General features: G+C 34.0%; 5 protein-coding genes across 8 annotated transcripts; 2 read left to right on the plus strand and 3 right to left on the minus strand.

Annotated features, from left to right (window-relative positions):
- LOC110645387 (RING-H2 finger protein ATL3-like) lies at positions 1-1,762 on the minus strand. Its single transcript, XM_021798533.2, has one exon. It carries the CDS (start codon positions 1,360-1,362, stop codon positions 529-531), a length of 834 nt encoding a protein of 277 aa, XP_021654225.1. The 5' UTR covers positions 1,363-1,762; the 3' UTR covers positions 1-528.
- A 4,243-nt stretch (positions 1,763-6,005) lies between these two features.
- LOC110645397 (uncharacterized) lies at positions 6,006-11,052 on the plus strand. The gene is made up of 7 exons (XM_021798546.2): positions 6,006-6,288; positions 6,673-7,086; positions 7,176-7,228; positions 8,368-8,405; positions 8,687-9,005; positions 9,493-9,803; positions 10,140-11,052. The coding sequence occupies exons 1-7, from the start codon at positions 6,276-6,278 to the stop codon at positions 10,738-10,740; spliced, it is 1,749 nt and encodes a 582-aa protein (XP_021654238.1). The 5' UTR covers positions 6,006-6,275; the 3' UTR covers positions 10,741-11,052.
- A 588-nt stretch (positions 11,053-11,640) lies between these two features.
- LOC110645410 (bifunctional protein FolD 4, chloroplastic) lies at positions 11,641-13,870 on the minus strand. The gene is made up of 5 exons (XM_021798567.2): positions 13,516-13,870; positions 12,989-13,314; positions 12,586-12,822; positions 12,302-12,469; positions 11,641-12,043 (listed from the first exon to the last, which is right to left on the minus strand). The coding sequence occupies exons 1-5, from the start codon at positions 13,706-13,708 to the stop codon at positions 11,873-11,875; spliced, it is 1,095 nt and encodes a 364-aa protein (XP_021654259.1). The 5' UTR covers positions 13,709-13,870; the 3' UTR covers positions 11,641-11,872.
- A 190-nt stretch (positions 13,871-14,060) lies between these two features.
- On the plus strand, positions 14,061-17,331 carry LOC110645401 (O-fucosyltransferase 36). Of its 2 annotated transcripts, XM_021798552.2 has the most exons (4): positions 14,061-15,606; positions 15,823-16,072; positions 16,158-16,203; positions 16,908-17,331. In XM_021798552.2, the coding sequence occupies exons 1-4, from the start codon at positions 14,258-14,260 to the stop codon at positions 16,922-16,924; spliced, it is 1,662 nt and encodes a 553-aa protein (XP_021654244.2). In that variant the 5' UTR covers positions 14,061-14,257; the 3' UTR covers positions 16,925-17,331. The 2 variants fall into 2 exon arrangements, with proteins under 2 accessions (XP_021654244.2, XP_021654243.2); XM_021798551.2 differs by lacking the exon at positions 16,158-16,203 and having other exon boundaries at positions 14,062-15,606.
- A 1,665-nt stretch (positions 17,332-18,996) lies between these two features.
- LOC110645396 (FACT complex subunit SPT16) lies at positions 18,997-22,842 on the minus strand. 3 transcript variants are annotated; one of them, XM_058151598.1, is made up of 3 exons: positions 22,743-22,810; positions 22,522-22,549; positions 18,997-22,446 (listed from the first exon to the last, which is right to left on the minus strand). In XM_058151598.1, exon 3 carries the CDS (start codon positions 22,430-22,432, stop codon positions 19,262-19,264), a length of 3,171 nt encoding a protein of 1,056 aa, XP_058007581.1. In that variant the 5' UTR covers positions 22,433-22,446; positions 22,522-22,549; positions 22,743-22,810; the 3' UTR covers positions 18,997-19,261. The 3 variants fall into 3 exon arrangements, with proteins under 3 accessions (XP_058007581.1, XP_058007587.1, XP_058007585.1); XM_058151604.1 differs by lacking the exon at positions 22,522-22,549 and having other exon boundaries at positions 18,997-22,460; positions 22,743-22,842; XM_058151602.1 differs by lacking the exon at positions 22,522-22,549 and having other exon boundaries at positions 22,743-22,835.
- Positions 22,843-24,246: the final 1,404 nt, after the last annotated feature.

A 24,246-nucleotide genomic window follows, 5' to 3' on the forward strand; every position in this document is an offset into this window, starting at 1 on the left:
TTGTTTAAACTACTTGCTGTACTTCAACAAATAAAACAAATTCAATCCATGGATTTTAAATGGATTAACAGCTCTACAACAGATGAATCAATATTTGAAACAAGAATGTAATGGAAATACATCTTCTGCAGTAGAAGATGGATTGCTCCACCTTCTTTAAACAGAGAAGCGTGCCTAGCCTGGTACCCTACTCTCTTGTCTGTTCTCACGCAATACTTTCATTTCAAACAGTTGTTCCTAAACCTCTGCTTCCAAACCATAGTTTACCAGCAACATCTGACTTCATCATCTCAGAATTCTCAGTATCAAAAAGCAGAAAACACTGAGCAAATCTAGCAGAGAGGTTATCTTTACCCCCAAAAGAAGCACCAAATCTGAAGGACGATGTTGAAAAGAGTCCAATTTCAGCAACTCCAACCAAACCAAGCCAATGTTGACGAGATAAAGATAATGCAATATCTTGAGTCATTCACAAGCACTTCTTTCTTTCAAGAACTATATATAAAATACATTTCTTCTCCTCACTGGTTAGACATCAACAGAACCACTAGAACTACTGGGAGCCACCCTTTTTTCCCTGCTCAAAAGCCTCTTCAATGATCTTAACCGTTGTGTAGGCATTGGCGACTTCGATTCTTCGTCAGGAAAATTGTCACTCATTTGCACAGGTATATCGATAACCATCATCTCATCTTGCCTAGCAGAAGAAGAAGAATAAGAAGAAGAAGGTTCTTGAGAGGAAGTTCCTTCTTCCAAGCCACCGCCTCCACCACCGCCGCCAGTGCTTACTTGAGTCTGGTCCCCCCAAAACAACACATTTGTGGGAAAATTTGGAGAATCTGTGGAATACCCAGAAGCCAAAATTTCCTCTGGAGACTGAATATTCTCTTGCAAATCATCACTGTCGAAGCTGGAGCATTCAGGCAATGGCGCTACAGAGTTTCTACAGAGTGGGCAAGTGGAGTGGGACTGAAACCACATATCTATACAATCGACATGGAATCCATGGTTGCATTTAGGTAGCAACCTCGTTTTTTCTCCTTCTGCAACTTCAGATAAGCAAACTGCACATTCTAACCCGTCTGTGAAGTTTTTAGATTGGAAAATTACCACTGGTAGGGATCTAAGGACGGAGAGCTCTAGCCCTCTCCGCACTGGGTCCTGACCAGGGGTAAAAACGAAACGGCGGCGGTTCCGGCGAGAGGGTGGTGAAGGAGTAGGCTCTTCAATGCGCCACCAAAACCATTTTGCATAAAGATGAAGAAAGAGAACAAAAACCACCACCATAAATAGAATTATTATGGCCAACACCATGATCTTTCCTGTTATTTGTACTGTTGCTGAATTGTCCAAATCCCCCATAGCTAATTCTCAAAAAAAAAAAGACGTATCTTCTTGAAATGTACTTGTTACCAAAAAGCAAGTGAGCAAAACCCAGATAAGAATTACGAAAGATTGTGAAAAATGCAGCAGAACCCAAATGGGTCTCTTCGTTTTGCAGTGATTTCAAAGAATCACAGACGAAAAAAAATAAAATTATGATATGAATTAATAAAGATTCAAGAATGAGGTATAAATACAATATAAGAAAGAGAAAGAAGCAGCGAACTCGTTATTTAAGTTGAGAAATCGTAAGAATGGGATAGGATTGGAGTCTAAGAATGATGAAATCAAATTGAGGACTAAAGACTTGGACCTAGCGAGAGGAGACGGACGAAGAAGAAACGAAAGAACCAGACTGGTTTGGGGTCTAAAACAAGCGAATGAAAGGCTTCTCCTTTGATCAACTTTATATTAATTAGAAATTTATTTTTCTGATGGATGGATCTAATAACCTTTCTTTTAAATAAATTTAATAATTTAAAATTATTTAAAAATTAAAAAAAATATTTAATTATAAATAAAGATAAAAAAAATAAAATTATAAAAATTTAAATATTTTCATCTTTTGCCAAAAAGACAAATAGTTATTCTCCGTTCAGTTCCGTTCCGTTCCATTTGTGGGTTTGGATTCCTTGCTTGATTTGACTTTTCCGGTGGCGTTTAAGCATTTTGAAAGTTGAATTGGATTTTTCAATTTTCATAGTTTATTTTTTTTTTGGCTAAATTTGGATTATTTGTCCATATTTATTAATATAGATTGTAAAATTAATGTCATGCTGCGAAAAAACGATGGTGGCATCTCAGGTCTCCCACCCCATCATCATTCACATCTACAAGTGACTGCAGTTTGGTTGAAATCAAAATTAAATTAAATTAAACTAAACCTAGAAAACTTTTTAGTTTGAATCCAATCTCCCTAATTGAAAATAGAAAAAGAATAGAAATTGTACTTCAATTTCGTATGATTTAATTTCTATTGAGTTTGATTTTTAATTCAACTTAAGATAATTAAATTGTGTGTACAAACTCTACCAACCAACATTGATGTTTGCAGGTGACCTGCCGATGTCAAGCCAGCAGCCGTCTAAAAGTCTTCCAGTGCATACTGGGTCTAGGAATTGAGGATATGAGCATTGCATTTATGAAGCTTATAAAAAAAAAATCTCCATCCAATTACTTTTCTTTCATGAAGTGAAGATACACTCACTTTTAAAATATAATTTCTTTTAAAATATAATTTCTTTTAAAAAAGAAGAATTATTTTTTTAAAAAAATAATTTTATTTTTTATTAATATTTTTTTAAGCATTAGATATTAAAAATGTGAAAATATTTTTTTAAAACAATATTTTCTCTAATCACAAAAATATAATTGAAATCAATTCATTAATTTTACTAGCAAGTTTATGTAAAATTTATTTACATTTTTTATATTATTTAATTTTAATATTTTAATATTTTAATTTTAGTTACTATATTTTATCAAAATTTTATTTAATTTCTTTCTAATATCTATTTTTTACGTCCAAGTATAAATTTTTAATCCCACTCCTACCCCGAGCTCTCTTTTTAAACAACAAATCTCGAGAAAATCAGAAACCCAATCCCCGATTATTCATCCGGAAAAGTCGCTGATAACCACCGATATCTGCAGGGCTAGGCAGAATTCGGTTCAAATAGAAAAATTAAATGTTAATTCAGTTCAATCGATTAGGTTTTAAAATTTAATCGGTTTAGTTCAGTTTTAAATTATAAAAATTTCAATTATTTCGGTTCGATTCGATTTTAAAGAGAAAAAATCGATTAATTTTTGAATTGAATAGTGATTTATATAGTCAAATCAAACTAAATCGAATCGAATCGATTTTTGAATTAATTTATTTTTATGAAAAATTTATGAATTATATTTAATTTTATATATATTAATTGTTTAATTTCATTGATTAATAGTTATTAAGTTCAAACCAAAGTTAAAATTAGATCAAATAACTTGAAAATCAAGTCTAAATTAAAAAATTAATAAAAAATCAAACCGATCGGTTTAAATCGAACCGAATCGAAATAGAGCGATTCGGTTTGATTTGATTTTTCTCCCATTTCGATTCGATTCAATTTCTAAAATTTACGATTCAATTTTTATAATTTAATTCAATTCGATTCGGTTCGATTCGATTCGATTTGAACCGAATGCTCACCCTAGATATCTGTCTTCAATTTTCTACTTTCATTTCCCTTTTTTATGCAGTTATTATAAATTTATTTTTATATTCAATTTTAATTTTAATTATTTTTTAAAACTAAATATTTATTATTTAATAAATCAAATAATAATGAATAGTTTATACGATAGGATTTTTTTTTTTAAATTAGATTGAGTTAACCTATATATTCTAAATCTGTTAAAGAATTAATTAATTATTTAAAAAGATACATTTTTTTTAATATACAGGAAAAAATATTATTATTTTTATGTAAATTACTATATAATCCTTAAAATTTGACAAAATTAATAAATAAGACATATTTTTCAATAATTTTTTGAAAATTAATTTTTCAAAAAATTCATTCAATAAATTTTAAAAACAAAAATGTTATAAAAAAATTATTTTGAAGAATGAAATGTTTCAAATGAAAGATTTTTAGTATTTAAATAAAAATTGAGCATGCATATTTAAAAATATTTAAATTTTTTATTATTAATTTTTTAAATAAATAAAATTTTCTTTAAATTTTAATGGGAAAACTATTCTTGAAAAAAATTTAATTCGATTTCTTTTCTTTGGAAAAATTATTTCTTTGTAAAATATTTTTGAAATTTTATTTATAGGAAAATTGTTTTCTTCAAACAAAAATTATTTATGAAATTTCCTAATATTTCAAAATTTTGAATATCATGACTTAATTACTAAAACTAACTAATTTAATTTAAAAGTATATGAATTAAATAATAATTTATTATTTAATTTAATAATAAGATAAAAAGAAAGAAAAGTGACCATCATTCTCTTCATTTGCCAAAATTTTTGGCTTTAATGAAATCTAAAATTAAAAGAAGAAAAAGAAAAAGGAAATTATGCTGAGACAAAATGATGAATTTGGAATAATATTCCCTCTCAATCTATAGCCACTCATAGATGATAATTATAGAGGGTAAAAGCACAGGTACAAAAAGTGGCTGAAGGCCACCTCCTTTTCCTTTTAGGAAACTTCATAATAATAATAATAATAATAATATTAAAATTTATATTTAATTTTAAATTAATGTTTAATACTCTTTAATTAATATTTTTACAAAAATATTTTTTTAATATTAATTTCAATAATAATATCAAACATACTTTTATAAGAGAAATTATTATCTAAATTTAATTTATTATATACAAAAGAATCTACGTATTAAACCGTTAAGATTTTTATATTTATTTATTAAATTTACGATTGATTAGATCTAAGTTAATTTTTTCTTTTTTAATCATAAATTTAAAGATTTTTTTAATGAACTATCGTAATTAATTATTAATCTTTTAATTTATTTTCATTTTAATTAAGATTTAAATTTAAAATAATTTTAATATTATTAAATTATAATTCATTAATTAATTATCAAATTTATTATATTATATTGTAAAATATACACTCAATAATATAAAGTAATGATAAAGTGACAATTAGATGCTATTCTACCCATTGTATACTCTCTCAACTAAAAATAATTGGTAATGTCATCAAATGTGTTAATTTACAATCATGGGTACTATTTCAACATAAAAAAAAAAGGTTTACTGATGATGTTACAATAAAAATTAAAAAGAAAAATTCTCCTATTATTAAAATGGTACAAAAATTTATCCATTAACCATCAAATCACTAAATTGAGAATATTTATTTTTAACATTTATTAATTTTCATTTGTAATAATTTTTCTAATAAAATTTACTTTAAAAAAACTAATCCTACCTCCCACTTTCTCATCACCATTGCCACCCTTCTCTCTTCCATCAAATCCCACCTTTCTCATAGATTAGAGTAGGTTATTAAGTATTTTTCCACCTTTAAAATGTAGAAATTAATATATATATATATATATATATATATATATATATATATATATATATATATATATATAATTAATCTTATTATATTCAAATTCAAGGTGTCATAATCATAGAAATGACTCCAACATTAATAAATTAAAACTCATTAATTAAAATAATTTTAAAAATTTAATTTTTATTATATAGCTCAGGAATTACTACTTAATATGTCAAATCTAATATTTTTTCTTTTTATTCTCTTTTACAATTTTACCTCTTTAAGAGGGTCTATTCAGTATTGCTATTGAAGATGTTGTCGAAAAAAATATTTTTTGTAAATATATTAATTAAAGAGTATTAAAAATTAATATAAAATTAAATTTAATATATTTTAATATTTCTAAAATAATAATTTTTAAAAAATTTGTTTTTAATAGTATTTAAAATAACATAAGCTCAGTGCCAATCAGGCTAAAAAAATATTGAAATCTAAAATGGTGTTGGGTTTTTGGGCTTCACAGGCCCATTAAGCTAAAATATCTGAAATGTTAAAATGAAAATAAGGCTGATGGGCCACAAGATTAATATCGAACGTTATTTGTCAATTCGTTATCTTAACTTTCTGCAACTAAGAGATTCTCTGTGTGTGTGGTTCTCTCGTTGTTTCTTTCTTTCTCTTTCAAGATTCTGCATCTTAGCTTCTCTTCTCCATTTGCAAGTCAAACCCAGTATCTTTTCTTTCTCTTCTTAGAAATAAAGCATTCATAACAAGTGAAAGAACAGTGCCAGAAATTGGAACTTCTAGCTGATTGTCTATTTGAGATTTCTTTTGTGGATTTGGCTGAATGAACTCTCATCAATGCCTTTATTAGGTTCTCTCTTCCCTTCCTCTACTTTCTGTATTTTTTTGTGTGCTTTTTAGTTCTTATCGAATTTTAGATGAATCTGTGTACTTTTTGTTTAGGAATATAACGAGTTCTAATTTTTTTTTTTTTTCGCTCTATTGCATCCCTGAAAGAAAGCTTGTAGCTCTTGCAAGCAAGGAGTTGACTAATTTCATTGTTATGCAATTTGTAAATAAAAGAATTCGTATGGAAATTTTTTTTTCTTCTTTTATGCTTGAATTTAGTATGATTCCATAAAATTTTCTGCTCCTTGAATGAAGTGCTTAGGTCTTTTCTTGGATTTGTATTTCTGCATTGGCTATTGGTGATATATTGATAGGAATCTCATGGGTGTGCTTGATATAATTGTAGATATTGCTACTGCTCAGGCGTCCTTGCAAAATCATCTTAGTCCATTAGGGGTTAAATCCCTCGTTCACTCTAAGGTTTTATCAAGTCCATTTACATTTGGGGATGAGAAGAGACCATTATCTGTGTGGAAATCATTCCACTTCCCTACAAAGTTAAATGCTTATGAGAGGAGTAAACTTCAGATCAAGGCAGTTGCTACCCTTGAACTCAAGTGTGTAGTTCACAAGGAGGATGGACACAGGACCAGTGAAAATGCACAGCTTGATGTCGATTCAGATTCCTCAAAGGTTCAGGCTGAGTTCTCAAGTGCAGACTCAACGGAATTGGATGAGAGAGAAAGGTTGAGGCGGATTAGGATTTCTAAAGCAAATAGAGGAAATACACCATGGAACAAAGGGAGGAAGCACAGTGCTGGTCAGTGTTGGCTAAATGGTTGCATGTATCTGTTTGTTTTCATTATTGTTGTGTGGTAATGTAACTACAAACCGTTGATCCATGTGCAGAAACCCTTCAACGGATTAGAGAAAGAACAAAGCTTGCAATGCAGAATCCTAAGGTGATGTCATGTAAGAATAATTTTACATAATCCTTTGGCAAGATTTTACACATCCTGAATAAAATATGCTCTACATTTGGAGTGAAGTTTTCAATTACAAAATTTATATAAGCTTAAATAAACAAGTAACCATGAAGTTTCTGTGATATTCAGTCAATGGTAAAGAAAAGCACCCCACTTCATCTCTGTCTCTAGTTGCTTTAATACTGTTGTACTTTTCAACCTGCAGAAACTCTTTCCATGGTAACTCATGTTTACTTAATTTGTATATGTTGGTTAACATCTTAAAAGTGGTGTCAAAGTATTTCTTCAATATCATGATCAAAGCTCTCTCAGCTCCAAAAGACCATTGATGTAAATTGGTCAGTGTAAGTGGTCTATGCTCATAAATTAAACTAATTGAATCACCTGAAGGAATTGTTGTGTTGATCATGGTTGACATTTTGGGCGTGGTACCCAACATCTGTGGACCATAATCAATAAACTGGCAGTTTAGAGAAATTTATTCATGTTGCCTCCTCTTTTGAGTTGATACTTGGTCTCAACAAGTTTACTTGATCATCTAGGATATGATGTATGACAAAGAGGAACAAGGAACAAATCCTTAGGAGAAAGGGAACTAATTCTCAATTGTATTATTTTCAATTAATAATCATAGTCCAAAGCTAATAATAATGCAAGATTTAGCCCTATTTATCGAGCTTACAACCCTAATCAATTTAGGATTAAGAATATAAGATAAACTAGGAAATAATACACCTAACAATAATAAACTTCCTAAATATTAAAAATAATTTCCTAAATAATAAGACTCTTAAATTTCCTAATTTTACATTGAAAATAATTCCTAAATTGTATTTGGATCTTCATCTTCCTAAACTGCATTAGGATGACTTTTCCTTTTGTTGTTCACTATAGTCTCAATGAAATTCTTAGCTCCTTTGCCTTAATGTACCACTATACAGTATACACACTTTTATTAAGCAAAAACAAAGGATCCATGCATTATTCAGGTAAAAGATTATGCATATGATGAAATGAAAGAAAGATCAACAAATTCCTTGATTTCATTTCTCACATTTATGATTACTTCAAAAGTTCAAAAGTGAAGTTATTCATTGCAAAATTTGGCTATGCAGATCAAGATGAAGTTGGCCAAACTTGGACATGCTCAGAGGTGGGGGCTGCATTATTTCATTTCAACTCTACTTAACTAAGTTTTTTAGTCTCAAACTAATTGGATTACCACATTGTTAGGATTCGGTTTTGAATTGCCATCTTTATCTACCAATACTAGCAGAGCAGTCTTGCTTGTTGAGTAAAACTTGATGTTTGATAAGCTCTGCTATGTTGTTGTTTATTTGGATGGTTAATGATTCTTATTGAAGTTTTTAAAAACTTTTAATTTTTGATTAGGCTAAATAACAAAAGATTGCAATATTCATAATTATCTTGTAGTGAAGAGACAAGAATGAAAATTGGAGCTGGAGTGCGAATGAGGTGGCAAAAGCACCGCGAGAAGATGACTGTGCAGGAAACTTGTGTCTTTGAGTGGCAAAATTTGATTGCAGAAGCTTCAAGAAGAGGATATCTTGGTGAGGAAGAGCTGCAGTGGGATTCCTACAAGATCTTAAGAGAAAAGCTTGAAGTTGAATGGGTAGAGAGTGTCGAACAAAGAAAAGCAGTGCATAGGCCAAAGGGTAGCAAGAGAGCACCAAAGTCCCCTGAACAAAGAAGAAAAATTGCTGAATCCATTGCTGCCAAATGGGCTGATCCTGTGAGTTCACATTGAAGATTGTCATACTTCATGTTTTCTGCATTGAGCATAACTTATGAAATTGGAGTACAAGCCCAATCTATTGAATTCAAGGGTGAAAGAAAAATAGAGGATGAAAAATTCAATTTGGGATATGAAAAAGGAAAAAGGGATGTTCCCTGGCCAAGAAAAGATGGCACAATACCTAATTTTATATATGTAGCTCTACATAATCAGTGGGAAAAGATGTGGGTTTGGACATGATATACCTACTGAATTCAATTTGGCTCTGAGATTATCCTTTTGCACTTGCCTGAACCTGTCATGGACCTCACTAATCACCATCTGCATGTTTCCTTGTTAACAGTCTACAATCAACTGATCCCTTGTTAGCTGAGTTCATTTGTTGTGTCTCATGGTAGTACAAAGTTATAAATGATTCAGCTCTGCAGCTGGAAACTTGTGCGTGTTTATTCTTCACTTTAATTTATTTTTATGGTCACACTAGGCATACCGAGAACGAGTTTGCTCTGCAATTGCTAAATATCATGGCATACCAGCTGGAGCTGAAAGGAAGCCAAGGCGAAGGCCAAGTACACAATCCAAGAAACAGGACCCAACAAAGAAAAAAACTAGGGATACCAACAACTTGTCTGGAAGTGACACTACAAGCCCAATTCAGCAACTAAGGTCGCAGAGAAGTAAGACACCATTGTACAACGATCCTTTGGCAGGTTCAAAGTTGGAGATGATAAAGAACATCAGAGCACAAAGAGCTGCCACAGAAACCAAGAAAACTGAAGCCATTGAACGAGCAAGGTTAGTATGCTAGAGAAGAAGAAATGACTTATAATATGAACACAAATAAAAGTGAGTTCACTGGCATGCACGATGAAGTTATTGAGAACTCATGGCTTATCCAGTCACCATTTTTTGCACTTGTAGCTGATGCAAAAGTTAAATAAGATTTAACTTTTAAATCCTTCCAATTACTGTTGGAAAAGAAAGTTGTAGATGGTGCATGCCAGAAGAACCATCTGCATTTTCTCAGTTTCATGATAATCACACTTTTTTACCGTAATCTAGATTTTCTGCCCTTGTATTATGCTGCTCAATCAGAGAGAAAATATGCTTATGTTTTCTGATATGCTGCAGGTTGTTAATAGCTGAAGCTGAGAAGGCTGCTAAGGCCCTTGAGGTTGCTGCAACAAAGAGCCCTGTTGCTCAAGCCTCCCTCCTGGAATCTAGAAAGCTTATAACTGAAGCAATTCAGTCACTTGAATCCATAGAAACTGTGCATATCACATCTAGTAAGAATGACTTGGACCCTTCTCTTGGCCCAACTGAACGGGTTAGCCAGGTTGAGATGGGAACGGACATGGGAAATGGAAGCTCTAATCAAGCAGAGTCAAAAGAAGTAAATGGGACCAAAATCCTTGCATCAAGTAAATATGAGGACCTCAATTTCTCCAACTTATCCTTACATGATATTCTGAATGGTGAGAATGAACTTCTCTCTACAAACTCCAGTGGGTATAGTTTGCCTTCAATTAGATTGGAGAGTCTCGTAGAGCAGCTGGGTTTGCCAAATCAATTTGGCCGATTGGAACCACATGGGATTATTAAACCTCAAAAGAATCGTTTACTGAATGGATCCCATGTTCAGCAAGTGAAAGAGGAGTCACCTTCTAAACCAATCTCTAGCACTAAGAAATGGGTTCGCGGAAGACTTATTGAAGTGAAAGAGGGTGATTAGATTCGACTCATAGAAAATTTCAAAGTTGATCACATTATCCAAATTTTATCTTAGCTTGGGGATGACATGAGCAGTGTGATTCCTCATCGTGGTTCTTTCTGATCCAAGAACCCAGGAATCCTGCTAACACAAAGTTGCTATTTCAGCTTGTCACTATATCTTATAATATTTGGTTCTGTAATACATAGTTGATTAAAAGAATTTTTGTTAATACTGAATAGTTGAAGAAACATTGGTATCAGCAATACTTTTATTGTTCTGTATGAGATTAATCATCAGATTTAATTATAAGCATTGGTTCTTTCGCTGTGATATTGTTCAATATTTAGAGACTGGCCAAAGTCTATTTGCTTGCATGCCCAAATTTATGGTACTAATCTCGAGTATTTTCCAGTTTCTTTTGGCTTGTATTCACTTTCATAAATTCACAATTGCTTTGTCTGTTTAAAAGAATCAGATCTCCAACATAAAGGTAATGTTTACCGATTGAAAGAATCAAATTCTAGAATGGCAGAAAAGCGACTGAGGAAAATTTTTATTTAGACTCGGTTTTCATAAGCCAAATGATGTATAAAAGAGATATATATCATGTAAGAACTGCCAATTTTGCATGTAAAGTTCTTCCTCATCCTCATGTGTATTGATCAGGCAAGATAACTCCGCAGCAAAGGAACAGCTGTTAACCCAGTAGCCAGTGGCCTTAAAGTAGGTCCTAATGAATCTTTGCAACTCTCCACCTAATTTTTTCCCCAAAAGGTCAATGCATTAGTCTTGTGAAGAAATAAGAAAGAACTCAAAAAATCCTGTTTTGAGAAAAATAAAACGCCAAATTTACTCAAGATTTTGGTTTGATATAAAATTTGTAATATAATATAATATAATATAACCAAGTAACAGTACTTGAACCCAAAAGCTCCAACATACATTTAGCAGTAACAAGACAATCCAGTATGCCTCAAAACTGGTTCCTAAACCATTATCTAAATTTAAACCAACAAGGTAAAGGGACAGCACATGGACAGACATACTTTCCTGAGAAAAGAACGGAAACTCAAGCAAAACACGGTAAAGGTCAGTCCTACGAGGTCATATTTCCCAAACGGTAAGAGTAACTTTAAAATTCTGATTCAAGTCACTGAAAATTGTGTGCCCTCTTTGCCGAACTAAGCGTATTGGAGAGAAGCATTGCTATGGTCATTGGACCAACTCCCCCAGGAACTGGAGTGACAGCTGAAGCAACCTTGCAGGCCTCTTCATAGCAAACATCACCAACCAACTTGTAACCTCGAGGACTTTTTGCATCCTTTAGTACATGCATGGACACAAAAAAGCAGTCAGTAACCTGAAAAATATTAGCAGAAAACAGGTAACAACTCTGCAAAATCAATTGCATCCCTAGCTACTTCAAAAACAACACACCACTACATCAAACATCTATCCCATGAATAACTTGATATTTTCAAGTTGAAGAAAAACAAACCCAAAATGATAGAGAACATAAAAAGGGTAAATAACATAGTTACAACACCAGACAGCAAGATAAGTATGGTCAGTTGGTCACCTCAACTGGATTGATTCCAACATCAATTACAACAGCACCGGGCTTTATCCAATCCCCCCTCACCATGTTTGGTTGTCCTACAGCAGATATTATGATATCTGCTTGTTTGGTGATCTCCTCAGGGTTCTTGGTTCTAGTATGGACGATACTTATAGTTGCATCTTCCCTCTACCAATAAAAAAAAAAATAAAGAGTTTAGAAAGAGGTAGAGACATATGTGGCCCCACTGACGGTAGAAATAACAGGGGAAAAATGGCTTAGGTTTTTTGGAGGAAAAGAATTACTTGAAGCAACAAAGCAGCTGGCATTCCAACAATATTGCTGCGACCAATCACAACTGCCCTCTTCCCTTTGATTTGAACACCATATCTATGCAACAATTCAATGCACCCTTTAGGAGTACATGGAACAAACAAAGGTTCCCTTCCTCGCATGGCAAGACGGCCGATGTTCAGTGGGTGGAAGCCATCCACATCCTTCTCAATGCTAACAGCGTTCAAGATGTTCTGCTCATTCATATGCTGTTACAAACAGATTGAACACAATAATATCAAGCTCCAGAAATAAAATACTGGACCTTGTAAAATTTTATTTAACGTTTGGGCGAATTAATTATCATTTATGTTGATGTAGCATCAAAAAATAATAATAAGAAGAAAAAAGAAGTGATAAAATTTAGAAGCATACAGATGGTAATGGCAACTGCACAAGGATACCATGAACTGAAGGATCATCATTAAAACCTGAAATAAACTTGAGCACTTCTTGTTCTGCGGAATTTTCAGGTAGGTGGACTTCAAATGAATTAATCCCAACAGATTCACAAGCTTTTTTCTTGTTTCGTACATAAGTAGCAGAATCCTTTCTGTCCCCAACAAGAATAACAGCCAACCCAGGAACAATACCAATTTCATCCTTCATCCTCGATACTTCAGCAGCTATCTCCTCCCTTATTTTCTTGGCCACCAGCTTTCCATCAATCACCTTAGCACCCGACTCGCAACCGATTGCAGCTGTAAAAGTAACAAGTTAAATAACCCACACCTGTTTGATAAAATGCTTTAGAGAAGCGAAGCACCAAATAAACCACCAAGAGTTGAGAAACGCTAAAAAAGACAGAAAAATTCACGCTTGGATGCTAACAAAGAAAGAGACTTTTTTTTTTTTCTGGGAAAGCATTCAGAGGGAAAGTGTGCCTACAACTCTGCATATACCATTTATGAGTGGCAGTGAAGAAACTGAAGAAGAGCCAACCGTGAGGGTTCTGAAAGAGCTAGAGCGCATGGAGAGAGGACCCACCAACCGGCTGAGAAAGAGGGCGCTGTTACGGCGGAAAGTGGTGCGGCTAAAGGGAAGAAGCCGAGTAGCCGTGGAGGAGGAATAGTCCGTGAAGGGGATAGATGCCATTTGATTTAGATAGACGCAGAGTGAGTGGGAAAGAAATCTCTTATTGCAAGTGCCAATTTTGGTTCGAAAAGAGTTTCAGAACGTTAAATCTTAATTGCTTCAAATGAAAATGAAGCAACTTCGGCTGTTTGCTTTAGCCAATTTCCTATTAATTTTTTTTTTCAATTAAAAAATAATAATTTTTGAATAAATTTAAATAAGTGAAAGCTAAAAATAACTATTTGATTACTAATGATTTAGTTTGAATATAATTGAAATTAATTATATTAAAAAATAATTATTTAATTAAAATTTTAAATTATTGGATATGCCCATTAGACTTTTGATTCAATAAAAAAGGCCCGAAACTTGAAAGACACGAAGGCTCAGCCCGAGAAACATGAGGCGGGTACGAGGTCGTTTTCTTGCATCCAACGACTGTTCGACGATATTCATTCTCCAACCATAGACTTCTCTCATCTTCTCCTACGTTCTGAAATCTTTTTCTCACTTCACACTCAGATTCATACACCCATTTACATTTCTTAATCAAATACCCTTTTCCCTAAAATGGATAGAGACTCATCGGACGACGAAGAAGATAGCCAGACGCTAATTGAGCAAAACGACAGGAAATCCCAACCACTCCCTACTTCCTCTCCCCAGCGCCGATCCTCCTCCACCACCTTAGACATTGAGTCTCTTGGAGGTTCAATACGTCGTCGTTTCTTCCGTGACTTCAATAAGAGGTATTATTACTTCTTGTTGGTCATTTTTCTCCCTCTCTTAATCGTCGTCGTTGTTTTCTCGGCCGATGTAAGGAATCTCTTCTCCGCCAATATTTCTGCTCTCAGGCTTGATTCTGTTACTGACCGCATGAGAGAGGCTGAGTTGCAAGCGCTTTACTTGCTGGGTCAGCAGCAAGTTTCTCTCTTTTCTCTCTTGAACCAGTCATTTCCCTTTCACAGTAATAACTACAATAGTACGATTTCGAATTCTAATTCCAATTCTAGTGTTAATTACAATTCCACTTTTGTGTTCAATAACTTTGAGGGAGAAAGTTTGAAATTCAAGATTGAGGATTTGAGATCTGCCCTTCTCAATCAGATTTCGCTGAATAAACAAATTCAACAGGTTCTATTATCCCCTCACAAGTCCGGGAGTGCGAATGTATCTTCTTCAGATTTCGATAACGCTGCTGGGCCATTTGTGGGTTCTGGGTTTGGTTACGATAGGTGTAGGAAGGTGCAGTCGAGATTCTTGGAAAGGAAGACCATAGAGTGGAAACCCAGATCAGACAAGTTCTTGTTTGCCATATGCTTATCTGGGCAGATGAGTAACCATTTGATTTGCTTGGAGAAGCATATGTTTTTCGCGGCTTTGTTGAATAGGGTTCTGGTTATGCCAAGCTCTAAATTCGATTACCAGTATAGTAGGGTGCTAGATATTGACCATATAAATCAATGTTTGGGAAGAAAGGTGGTTGTCACATTTGAAGAGTTTGCACAAATGAGGAAGAATCATATCCATATTGATCGGTTTATATGTTACTTCTCTTCACCTACTCATTGTTACGTGGATGAAGAACATATTAAGAAGTTGAAAGTGTTGGGGATTTCAATGGGGAAGCTTGAGTCGCCTTGGAAGGAAGATGTTAAGAAACCAAATAAGAAGACAGTTGAAGATGTGCAGACCAAGTTTACTTCCAATGATGATGTTATTGCAATTGGAGATGTGTTTTTTGCTGATCTAGAGAAGGAGCGGGTGTTGCAGCCTGGTGGACCTCTTGCTCACAAATGCAAGACATTGATAGAGCCAAGTAGGCGTATAATACTTACTGCCCAGCGATTTATTCAAACTTTCTTGGGGAAGGACTTCATCGCTCTCCATTTTCGACGGCATGGCTTTTTGAAGTTCTGGTATCCTGTTCTTTTCCTTTGCTTCTGTAGCTTTTTGTCTTTAAAATGTTTATTGCTCTGTTTGCTTAAAGCTTACTGGGTTCTAAGCCTGGTGGACTTTTGCCTTGTAGGAGTGATGGCTCCTTTGTAGCGCATTTTCTGCTTGTGTATGTTTATGTAGAGTACTGAGAATACTTGGACATTATGGTGACTAACACTTTTTTGATGTTTTTCCAGCAACGTGAAAAAGCAAAGTTGCTTTTACCCCATTCCGCAAGCTGCAGATTGCATTGTGCGGGTGGTTGAAATGGCCAATGCACCAGTCATCTACCTTTCCACTGATGCAGCAGAAAGTGAAACTGATTTGTTGCAGTCACTAATTGTACTGAATGGGAAAATTGTACCGCTTGTCAGACGTCCATCTCACACTTCAGTTGAGAAGTGGGATGCTTTGTTGTCAAGACATGGCATTGAGGGCGATTCTCAGGTAAGATTGTGTTTCTCTTACTTTCTTTTTCATAATCTTTTATTTGGCTGAGTTTATCATACCTTTCCTTTCACTTCACTGATAGTTCCCAGGCGTTTGGCCAGTATATCAAACAATTGAAAATGCATCAAGTATTTGTCTTTCCCAAACGTGTTAAGGGCAGGCTTGATTGTTTGGCTTCTGGTTCAATCTGGCTGAAGAATTTTACAAGCAGTGTAGCTTGTATAATTGGTCTATTATGGTTTAATTCAATTTGAGGTCTGTTGTTCCTGAATTGTTGAAATTGGTAACAAACAAGAACTTCTCAATTGCACAACGTTCTATTATTTCTTTAAAGACTTACCCTAATACATACAGGAAGTTTACTGACCGCTCAAATCGGAAAATTAATTAAGAAACCTTAGCTGCATGTGTTGAGCTAAGTTTACTATTATGCTAATGTGAATGGGCATTCAACTATTGGTGAAGGATTGAATGCATGCAATTTTTATGTTTCATGTCTAATCTAGATTTTTAGATTCAACTGGATAGTGTGGTTGGACATGGTCCTGCAGTTTGATGTGATTGGGTACTCCTTTTTATCTTTGTAAAATTTTCCAATTGTAATTCTTCAGAGAAACTGAGAAAGTGCTTCTCACATAGCTCAAGCCTGTGTTAGATACTTGGATGTGAGAAGTTTTATATCAGTTTTGAATATAATGGCACAAAAGTATTTTCTGCATGAGCCTTACGCATGCTAATTCCATGAGAAATCCTTTTAGCAGACATGCCATCTTCTCATTAGACAGTTCTTGCACTTGCATGCATTTACATTTAGTGACTCTTGATCTTGCAGGTAGAAGCTATGCTTGATAAGACAATCTGTGCTATGTCTAGTGTTTTCATAGGAGCCTCAGGTTCCACTTTCACTGAGGATATTTTGCGGCTGCGTAAGGATTGGGAATCAGCTTCTTTATGTGATGAGTACCTATGCCAGGGTGAATCGCCGAACTACATAGCAGAAGATGAATGAAGATGAAGGAAATTGTCCTATTATTTTCTGCTATACAATGTCATTCCCTGTGAAGATGCTTTACCATGAATTACCTGCAAGAACGCAATTTATTCTTCCTGGGTTGATGCCTTTTACAGCTAATGAAGCTGAATCTATTGCCTTTGTATATGTTAGTGTATAATTGTAGCATTTCTATTTTGCACATAAGTTTGTGTTGATTTTTGCAAGACGCGTTTAAAATACATCAGCTGAAGAAATTGTTCTCCCTCTGTTGCAACTGATGACTTCTAATCATTGTTTATATTAAAAACCATGAAAGCTAAATCGGGAAAAATAATTTGTGGACTGGCATGTACACTAACCATTTGTCTTTGGGGATTTATTGTTGCAAAGAAGCCATAGTAGCAGACTGCTACTCTCTGTCCTCTACTTTCACCATCTCTGAAGGAAAATCTTCAAATTGCACTGTAATTTTGCTAATTGATACAAGAATGCTTATAGGGATAGTAAATTAATATTTAATTTGGTTTATAAATAAAAAATTACTTAAAATTAATCAGAATTTTTTATTTATAACTTATCTATTTATTTTAAAATTATTTTTTAATTAAATAAAATATTATTATTAATAAAATTATTTTACTTATTTTCAATCATAGCATGATTATTAAATTTTAAGTTTAAAATTACTAAATTTTAACTTTCTTTTCATAAAATCAGTATTGGTAGCAAAATTTGGATAGTGAAATCGTAATTCAATTAATAAAATAGTATATAATATTTATAATTAATAATATTGATAGTAAAAGATTATGATATAAATATCTTAAAACACTATTTAAGATTTTTTATACTATTTTAAAATTAGGAGCTCTTTTGCACTATTTAGAATTGTTTTAATGTCTCATTCTCAATCACAATTCACACTTTTCTTAGTAAATATAAAAGCAGTAATCACACAGATGAGAAGACAACTACAAAAGAAAATAAACCCCACACAAAGATTAGAAAAGCAAAATAACTTAAGCTAAAGGGAGAAAAAAAAAAAAGAAAGAAAAAAAGAAAGAGAAAGCAGATATGTCATTGAAAGAACAAATTTAAACTTATTGAATATAAATAAGAGCTACTGTTGATTTACAGTAGCAATCCCAAATAAAATTAGGGTTAGCAAGACTAGAGGCAAATTTAAGCCTAAAAGTAGTATTGCACATTCAAATTCAACTGCACTCACCAACAAAATGGTGCCGCTTTGAGGAAAAAGGGGTTGGCGTAATCATCTCCCTTTCTTGACCAGATATCTAATGTCTCACACAATCGTATTCAACTTTATTAAACTATCATTAGAAATTAGTCAAGGTTTCAAGAAGACAGTCCAAGTTCAGCAATCAAATTATATGCAGACTTGTGGAAAATTATATGAGGTCCACTACACTGTACCAAGCAAGCAAATGCCAGGATTTAAACGAACTTGAGTTGAAACAACAGAATCTAAAACATCTGCAGATACAAAGCCAGAAATCCCATTTCCATGAATAAACCAATCCATTTCTCAATTCAGCATGTGAATATCCACGAAATAGTATGAGAAATCTCAGTCTTGCGCACAATATGACAAATGACAATTCAAGAATGATAAATTTAGAAAAGAGTGATATTCTTACACCTGCATGATAACTGATAAATTTATTGTAACATTTCCGAAACGGTGCTCAGAAACAATTATTAAACTTTTTTAGTTTCATTTATTGTTAATATTTTCTGATGAAGAGAGCAGAGTGAAGATGGTACAATAATAGTCCCTTTACAGAAGAACCTTTCCTTTAAGCAGTTCAAATTTACTGGTGGCAATCAGCTTGTTTGAACCAAGGAGACTTCCTTAACCCCAATACAATTATTTAATCTTAAAGCATAAAGAAGAGTACACAGATGATTAGTGAATTTTCTTTTCTTTCCAGAATTTCTGTGAACAGTAGTAGAACCTTAATTCCACTAAAACTAATATCACCAACTTACAACCACAAATCTATCTTCCAAGACTCATACTTTGATGTTCAAAAGATGCAATCGATTAAATAAGAACCTTTAAAAACTACCACTAGCTAATGGCTTCAATGCCAGGTCAGGAAACTGCATTCTAAAGCAGCTGCTTGCGGCTGCTACACAATACAAAGAATAGAAAAAAATTCCTATGGCATCTATCTGAACCTGGAACGCTTGGCCATGCTGCTCCTAGGAGGGGCTCGAGACTTCCCAAGAGCCTTTATTTTCCTTCTATTCCTCTCCACCTCACTATCTGACTCATCCCCTTTCTCCCTGTCTGCATTGCTTGCTTCCCTCTCTAACTCTTCCCATGTCTTGCCCTTTTCTTCCTCAGAGTCTTCCTCCTCCTCCTCCTCCTCCCCCTCCTCCTCCTCGGATTCCACCAGTGACTCACTGTCAGAGTCATCTTCTTCTGAGTCAGAGTCGGGTTCTGCTTCTGATGGCTCATAACCCTGGTCTGAATCCACTGAGTTCTCAGAATCTGAATCACTAGCTTCCAAATTCAAAAATTCCCAGCCCCCATCATCTATGAAACTCTGAGGGTCATCAGTTATTGTCTTCAGTATCTGCCGCCAGTTCAGATTCAACTTGCTCTCATAATACTTGATGTCTGTTGTGTCGAGCCATTCCTTTATGCCATCCAGTGATGTTGATGGAATAGAATCAATCCTAAGGACATCGCGCTTGAAATCCTTAAACACAATGGTCATATCAAAATTTTTCTGTCCAAGACCAACTCTCTCCAAGTTCACAATCTCAATCTCACTCAGGGTGACAACAAGGAAGGGAGTCTCAATTAGCTCAACCAAGCAGCTTGAAGTTGGGATGATGAAAGATGAGGTTTTGTAGGGCACCCCATGGAAGCCAAGCTCTCTCAAAGGCTGATCAAACTCAAGGTCGAGTCCACTAAACTGGGGTTGGCTCCAAAGATCATTCACCCGATTTACAAAGCTCTGAAAATCCATGCTGATCTTATTCTTCCTGTCCCTTTCCCTTTGCTCTTCTTCAATTTCATCAGGGTCATACGCAGACCTCTTTCCACCACCCAAAGTCTGGACTGATTCCATCACTTCCACATAGAACTGCACATCTTTGGTCTTCTTGTTCCCCACCATGATATGATTGTGAAGGTGGAAGTGGAGAAGAGTGATCATCTCCCTCTCTGCAGGCTGGAAAAATGCATGTTTAATGTTTACAAACATAACATCCACACGCTCATCATTTCTACTAGTTGAAAATCTAAAGCCATTTACATGAGCTTCCAGAGAACCAGGGAGTTTTCTACCACGGCCACCAAATGCCGGACGGATCCAAAGGTCCGCCAATCTTATTGGCTTGAATCTATTCCCAGCAAGCTGAAGTTTCTCCTGAGTAACCAAGGTTGCCCTCTCAGCCCTCTCAGACTCCCTAGCCACAACATGCCGTCTAAGTGTCTTAATCTGCTGTACCACTTCACTGATGTGCCTAGGGTCCTTGGACCGAAATGAAACCTCCTTCAGGTAAATAGCCCCCGAGTACTTCAGTGAATTCGCATCATGTGGATTAAAAGGAGTTCCTGGCACGTTAAATATAATGCGAATATAGCAATTTCTGTTGGTGTCTTGCTGGCTGGAAACTGTCCTAATTGTAGCAACATGGAAAGGTACCATACTCCCATAAATAGGCAGAAGTACAGCCTCATTCTTCTGGTCTATCTGAATCATTAGATCTCTTGCAGGAGGAATATCATTGACATTCTTGTATGCTATCAAATCAGTTGAGGTCTTTGCAGCTCCAAGATTGTCTCCTGTTGCACTTCCTCCACCAGCAAGTCGCCTTGCAGTTTCTTCATTTTTTTGACGGGCAAGTTCCGCCTGGTGCTGCCTGCGAATCTCCTCTTTTGAGATCTCCCCTGTATCAGATCTTAGTGTTGTCTTGGACATGAAGGCCTTTGTGCCATTAACCCCAGGTTTAGGTTCTGGTTTTACTTCATCATCCTCTTCACTGAAAGAGTAAGCCACATCCTTAACAGCTTTTGAGCTCTTACAAGTTCCCACTTCAGGATTTGTTTGACCTACAATAACAGTATCAGCAACTAATAAAGAAAAATTCCGGATCTTTGGGTTATTTGTTTGGTTTTGTAAGTTCTGAAAACCAAGTGACACATTAAAAACCATATTTGGCTTCAAGAGTCTATCATTCTTGGCATTAAGATTCAGGCCAGACTCACGGAACTCAAGCCCAATGCCTGTCCCTGCAGATTTTGTCAGATTTGGAACTAACTCAGGAGCCTCTTTCTCAACCACTGAAATGGCTGCTTGATACACCACACTGATCTTATTCCCAGGCTTTAATGCACCAATTGCTGCTTCATGGGCTTTGAGCAGCACCTCATAAGCCTTACTCTGAGTTGTATTGGCATCAATCAAGAACGTCCTGGCAAGATTTGAGCAGTAATTGTTATATCGAGCTCCAATAGCAACTATGATGACACTGGCAGGATCATAATAGAGGTACTCTTCATTGCTGGCAGCACTGGGTCTCAGATCAAATTCCCCACCACTCTGAAATATTGGAGGGTAACATATATCACAATTCTCTGCTTTTAACTTTGCCTTAGCTTTGGCAGGATCCATTATGGCCTTCTCTGCCTCATCCATCAAAGAAGAATGGGTGACTTTCTTCTCCTCATCAATAGCATTCTCAAGAGTGGGGATGACAACATTGCTCATCACACTAACACTCAAATATGCAGCTTTCTTCACATTCAAGATCTCTTCAGCATCCTTCAAAGCAAGGAGGTCAGAAAACCCATTGGTTACATCTGCAATCTGCTGGAAACCTGCAGTCTTCAGTTTCTGAGCCCAAGTCTCCAAAAGAGTACCTTCAGGGGCCTCCTTGGCAATGTATCCAATAACAGTAGCATTCGGCTGAACACGAATAGCTCGAAATATAGCTTCCATTATCGAAGTCCCATCATCACCCTTTGCCTTGACATGAATAGCAACGTCTATACCCCCAGCAACATCATGAGCAGGGGTTCTCACAACTTCAAGCAAAGAAGCCTTCTTTTGGCTACACAAAAAATGAATCTGCTTCTTCATAAATACCATTATAGTCTCAGGGAACTCATAACCCAGCAACCAAACATTCATGGCGGACGATTTCAGGTACCGCAAATCATCCGAAGGTGGCGGCGTAGCTATTGTTATCGCATCAGCAGACCCCCACATTTCATTCTTATGTTCATTCCAATGCGAGTACAGTGTCTTAAGCCGCACTTTGAACTTATCGGTGTTAATAGAATAAGCATTTTGGCCCCCGCTAGGGTTCCGCTGGTCAGCCATTTAGGTTCCTCAGCCTTCAAGAGCCAATCTTCAATCAGAAAAAAAAAAAATAATAATAATAATAATAATAAGTAAAAAAAAAAAATCACCAGCAATTAGGGTTTAAAACACCTCCTTCTGGCAGCGGCACATCATAATCAGTACAAAGAAGAGAAGAACGAGAGTTAGGGTTTTGGAACAACCGAAAACACAATTGACACTAGGAAGAAAATACAGAAAACGAATCTAAAACACAAAAATTAAAAGGAAAAAAAAAAAGGAAAAAAAAAAAAACAAAGAACTCAAGATCCAATAGAAGAGAGAAACTTACCAGAATCCAAGAGCAAGCTTTGAAGAAATTATAAGGGAGAGCTGGAGATAGAGTGAGGAAAATTTTTGTTATTTATTTATTATGATATTTAAAATTTTATATTTTAATCTCCTAATTAGTAATTAAATTAATTAAAAAAATAAAAATATATAACAAAATTAAAATTTTAAAAATATATTAAATTTTTTCTTTACAAAAATTATAATATATATTAAAAAATACTAAATGATATTAATTTTTTGGGCTTTCTGGAAGATTCTGTGACGTGGGTAGCTTTGAATGGGAAGTGAGATTTCATTTTGGCGCAAAAAAGCTTTTGTTTTTCCCGCTTTGCGCTAGACTTGAAAAATTAAATCAAATTAATGATATTGCACCCTAATTAGCATATTTTGCATGCTATGTATCAGCAAAATTCTTATATGCACCGGTTGTACAATTGATAAAAAGTTAATAAATTAGCATATTTAAGTAGAATTTACTATATTTTTTATAAAATAATTATAATTTTATATAATATGATATATGCAGATTAATTAGATATACATATTCGCGTGTAAATAATACTCATTTTTATATATTATTAATTATATTTTTTTATATAAATGATAATTTACTGGAGTTTATAGATGGCCTATTAAAAGATACTATTGAGAAAATTAGGGATGGCAATGGGTAGGTTACCCGCGAAAATCACCCTACCCTAACCCGAACCTGATTAACATTATCAAAATTTGAATCCGTCCCAAACTCGATTAAAATTTATTCTTAACTACTCGAATCCATCCAAGTTCAATTATTATTATCCAAAAAAAATACGAACCCATTTGATTTTATATATTTTAATTAATATTTTACATAAAAAATTACTTTGATTAATAATTTATATTTTAAAAATTTAATAATTTCATAAAATATTTAAATTCCATTTTATATATAATAAAATATATAAAACTTTATAAATATTATTATAAAAAAATATATTTTTTATATTTAATTAAATATTTATATAAAATGATTCAGGTAACGAATTTTAATATGTGAAATTCGAATCCGATCGGAACCTATCACGGGTATTATTTTTCATATTCAAATTCATCCTAAACCCGATTATATAATACCCAAACCCATCCTATTAGGATTTGGTCAGATCGGGTATCAGCAAAAACCCGACTCGTTGCCATCCCTAGATAAAACTTAAACTTTCAACTTAATATTGGTGATGAATAACTCTTGTTAATTAAATTAACTTTTATTGACTTAATGAGTATTTTTTCCAAAAAAAGCAATAATTAACATTGATTTATACACTTTAAACTTATAAAAATATCAATAAATTTTAATATTATAATATTAAGTCATCTCTTTTCAAGTTTAAATTTTAATTATCAATAAAATAAATATTATTGAAAAATTTTAATTTAATGATATTAAAATTGTTTTTAAAATTAGTAATTTTTAAATTTGAAGTTGATTTATATCTTAATGAATAAAAAAATATCTTAAT

This window comes from Hevea brasiliensis, chromosome 1 (genome assembly GCF_030052815.1).
Source record: "Hevea brasiliensis isolate MT/VB/25A 57/8 chromosome 1, ASM3005281v1, whole genome shotgun sequence".
Taxonomy (NCBI): Eukaryota; Viridiplantae; Streptophyta; class Magnoliopsida; order Malpighiales; family Euphorbiaceae; genus Hevea; species Hevea brasiliensis.

What these genes read in the sequence shown, in the direction of transcription:
- LOC110645397 (XM_021798546.2), top strand. An exon ending in AGGGAGGAAGCACAGTGCTG is followed by an intron (nt 7,087 to 7,175) that starts GTCAGTGTTGGC and finishes ATCCATGTGCAG; the next exon opens with AAACCCTTCAACGGATTAGA. An exon ending in GAAGCCATTGAACGAGCAAG is followed by an intron (nt 9,804 to 10,139) that starts GTTAGTATGCTA and finishes GATATGCTGCAG; the next exon opens with GTTGTTAATAGCTGAAGCTG.
- LOC110645410 (XM_021798567.2), bottom strand. Translation starts at nt 13,708, where the DNA reads ATGGCATCTATCCCCTTCACGGACTATTCCTCCTCCACGGCTACTCGG. An exon ending in TGCAGTTGCCATTACCATCT is followed by an intron (nt 12,823 to 12,988) that starts GTATGCTTCTAA and finishes TGTTTGTAACAG; the next exon opens with CATATGAATGAGCAGAACAT. An exon ending in TTGGAATCAATCCAGTTGAG is followed by an intron (nt 12,044 to 12,301) that starts GTGACCAACTGA and finishes CATGTACTAAAG; the next exon opens with GATGCAAAAAGTCCTCGAGG.
- LOC110645401 (XM_021798551.2), top strand. Translation starts at nt 14,258, where the DNA reads ATGGATAGAGACTCATCGGACGACGAAGAAGATAGCCAGACGCTAATT. An exon ending in CATGGCTTTTTGAAGTTCTG is followed by an intron (nt 15,607 to 15,822) that starts GTATCCTGTTCT and finishes ATGTTTTTCCAG; the next exon opens with CAACGTGAAAAAGCAAAGTT. An exon ending in GCATTGAGGGCGATTCTCAG is followed by an intron (nt 16,073 to 16,907) that starts GTAAGATTGTGT and finishes TTGATCTTGCAG; the next exon opens with GTAGAAGCTATGCTTGATAA.
- LOC110645396 (XM_058151604.1), bottom strand. Translation starts at nt 22,432, where the DNA reads ATGGCTGACCAGCGGAACCCTAGCGGGGGCCAAAATGCTTATTCTATT.
- LOC110645387 (XM_021798533.2), bottom strand. Translation starts at nt 1,362, where the DNA reads ATGGGGGATTTGGACAATTCAGCAACAGTACAAATAACAGGAAAGATC.